Below are 2,875 nucleotides of genomic sequence, written 5' to 3' on the forward strand. Positions count from 1 at the left end.
GTGCACACCACCATGCCTAAGTTTTTTGTATTTTAGTAGAGACGGAGTTTCAACATCTTGATCCAGGCTGATCTCAAACTCCTAGCTTTAAGTGATCTGCCCACCTCAGCCTCCCAAAGTGTTGGGATTACAGGTATGAGTCACCACACCCGGCCTATGGTATGATAACTTTACTGATGGGCTAAGAAGCCACTCACTTGGTACCATTTCTATCTCAGTCACAGGTGTTAGGTTTACACAGGTATTTCCTACATTTGAGGGATATCTCTGCCAGAGATGTTTGTTCTGCAGCCAATAAAACCACAAGTGCCAGAAATTAAACTCCCAGTCAAGACAGAAATTCTATGTCTCTAGCCAGACTCATATAAGTAAACAGAATCTTAGTTCTATATGTAGACATCACAATGAGTAAGTACTGATAACATTTTTTTCATTGAAAACCAGCAACAAAATTCAAAGAAATCAATGAATTATTCTTATAAAATCGGTTAAGTACTCATTAAACACTTGCGTGCCCAACTGGTGTTGAGAATGTAGAGATAAATGAATGCAGAATTCCTGTTTACAAATTAGCTGGGTCAGACATCCTTACAGAAAGAAACAACTAGAAAATGAGTATACATTCACTTCAAGCATCTTTTTTTTTTTTTGTAGAGATGCAGTCTTGCTATTTTGCCCTGGCTGGTCTCCAACTCCCAGCCTCAAGCGATCCTCCCACTTTGGCCTCCCAAAGTGCTGGGATTACAGGTGTGAGCCACCATGCCTGGCATCACTTCAAACATTTAATAAGCAGAGAAAATTAAAATACAAGACAGCAGTAATTAGCTGGGCGTGGTGGCGCATGCCTATAGTCTGTCCCAGCTACTCAGAAGGCTGAGGCAGGCAAATTGCTTGAACCCAGGAGGCAGAGGTTGCAGTGGCCAAGATCACGCCACTGCACTCCAGCCTGGTCACAGAGCAAGACTCTGTCTCAAAAAAAAAAAAAAAGCAGCTCTCTTTGGTCCGTAAGTCCAAAATGACAAAGAAAAGAAGGAACAACGGTCGTGCCAAAAAGGGCCGCGGCCATGTGCAGCCTATTCGCTGCACTAACTGTGCCCGATGCGTGCCCAAGGACAAGGCCATTAAGAAATTCGTCATTCGAAACATAGTGGAGGCCGCAGCGGTCAGGGACATTTCTGAAGCGAGCGTCTTTGATGCCTATGTGCTTCCCAAGCTGTATGTGAAGCTACATTACTGTGTGAGTTGTGCAATTCACAGCAAAGTAGTCAGGAATCGATCTCGTGAAGCCCGCAAGGACCGAACACCCCCTCCCCAATTTAGACCTGCGGGTGCTGCCCCACGTCCCCCACCAAAGCCCATGTAAGGAGCTGAGTCCTTAAGACTGAGACAGACTATTCTCTGGAGAAAAATAAAATGGAAATTGTACTTAAAAAAAAAAAAGGCAAATAATCAAGCACTACACTGAAAACATTTATCCTTATCAGCTACATAGCAGCCTGTGTGTAAGAGCTACATAAAGTTCCACGTTAGGGCCAGGTGCAGTGGCTCATGCTTGTAATCCCAACAATTTGGGAGGCTGAGGCTAGAGAAACACTTGAGGCCAGGATTGGAGACCACCCTGGGAAACATATAAGGATTCCATCTCTACAAAAAAATTTAGGCCAGGTGTGGTGACTCACAGTTGTAATCCCAGCACTTTGGAATACCGAGGAGAGCGGATCACTAGGTCAGGAGATTGAGACCATCCTGGCTGACACGGTGAAACCACATCTCTACTAAAAATACAAAAACTTAGCCGGGCATGGTGGCAGGCACCTGTAGTCTCAGCTATTCAGGAGAATGGCGTGAACCTGGGTGGCGGAGTTTGCAGTGAGTTTGCAGTGAGCCAAGATTGCACCACTGCACAACAGCCTGGGTGACAGAGCAAGACTCCATATCAAAAAAAAAAAAAAAAAAAAAGGAAAAAAAAAATTTAGCCAGGCAAGCTAAATTAGTAGGTGGCAGGCCTGTGGTCCCAGCTACTTGGGAGGCTGAGACAAGAGGATTGCTTAAGCCTGGGTGGTGGAGGCTGCAGTGAGCTGTGTTCCTGCCATTGTATTCCAGCCTGAGTGACAGAGAGAGACGGACACATTTTTTTTTCTTTTTTTTTTTGAGATGAAGTCTCGCTCTGTTGCCCAGGCTGGAGTACACTGGTGCAATCTCGGCTCACCAAAACTTTCGCCTCCTGGGTTCAAGCAATTCTCCTGCCTCAGCCCCCTGAGTAGCTAGGATTACAGGCAGGCGCCATCATGCCCAGCTAATTTTAGTGCTTTTAGTAGAGACGGGGTTTCACCATGTTGCTCAGGCTGGTCTCGAACTCCTGACCTCGTGATCCACCGCCCACCTTGGCCTCCCAAAGTGCAGGGATTACAGGTAGAAGTCACCGCGCCAGGCCAGAAAACTCATTTTAACCACACAAGGACCCAGCTAAAAACCTTTCCCTGGTTCTGTTACCATCACATAAAGCCTAAGCTCCTACATCTCTGTCCCGCACTTTTTCTCTTTAATAACCACCCTCCAGGCTCTGTAGCTGATGCCTGTAATTTCAGCACTTTGGGACACTTGAAGCAGGAGGATCACTTGAGTCCAGGAGTTTGAGACCAGCCCGGGCAACACAGCAAGACCCCATCTTTACAAAATATTTAAAAATCAGCTTTGTGTGACAGCACCCATCTGCACTCTCAGCTACTCGGAAGGCTGAGGTGGAAGCATCACTTGAGCCCAGGCAGTTGAGACTTCAGTGACTCACGATCATGTCACTGTACTCCAGCCTGGGTGACAAAGTGAGACCCTGTCTCTAAATAAATAAAAGCACCTCCTTATAGTTACTGGTCCT

At 46.2% G+C, this 2,875-nt stretch overlaps 1 protein-coding gene across 1 annotated transcript; it reads left to right on the top strand.

Moving 5' to 3' along the window:
- Positions 1–993: 993 nt before the first annotated feature.
- On the top strand, positions 994–1,440 carry LOC115895920 (40S ribosomal protein S26-like). The gene has a single exon (XM_030926459.1). It carries the CDS (start codon positions 1,016–1,018, stop codon positions 1,361–1,363), a length of 348 nt encoding a protein of 115 aa, XP_030782319.1. The 5' UTR covers positions 994–1,015; the 3' UTR covers positions 1,364–1,440.
- The last annotated feature ends 1,435 nt before the right edge of the window (positions 1,441–2,875 follow it).

Source organism: Rhinopithecus roxellana, unplaced genomic scaffold (genome assembly GCF_007565055.1).
Source record: "Rhinopithecus roxellana isolate Shanxi Qingling unplaced genomic scaffold, ASM756505v1 contig3829, whole genome shotgun sequence".
Lineage (NCBI taxonomy): Eukaryota > Metazoa > Chordata > Mammalia > Primates > Cercopithecidae > Rhinopithecus > Rhinopithecus roxellana.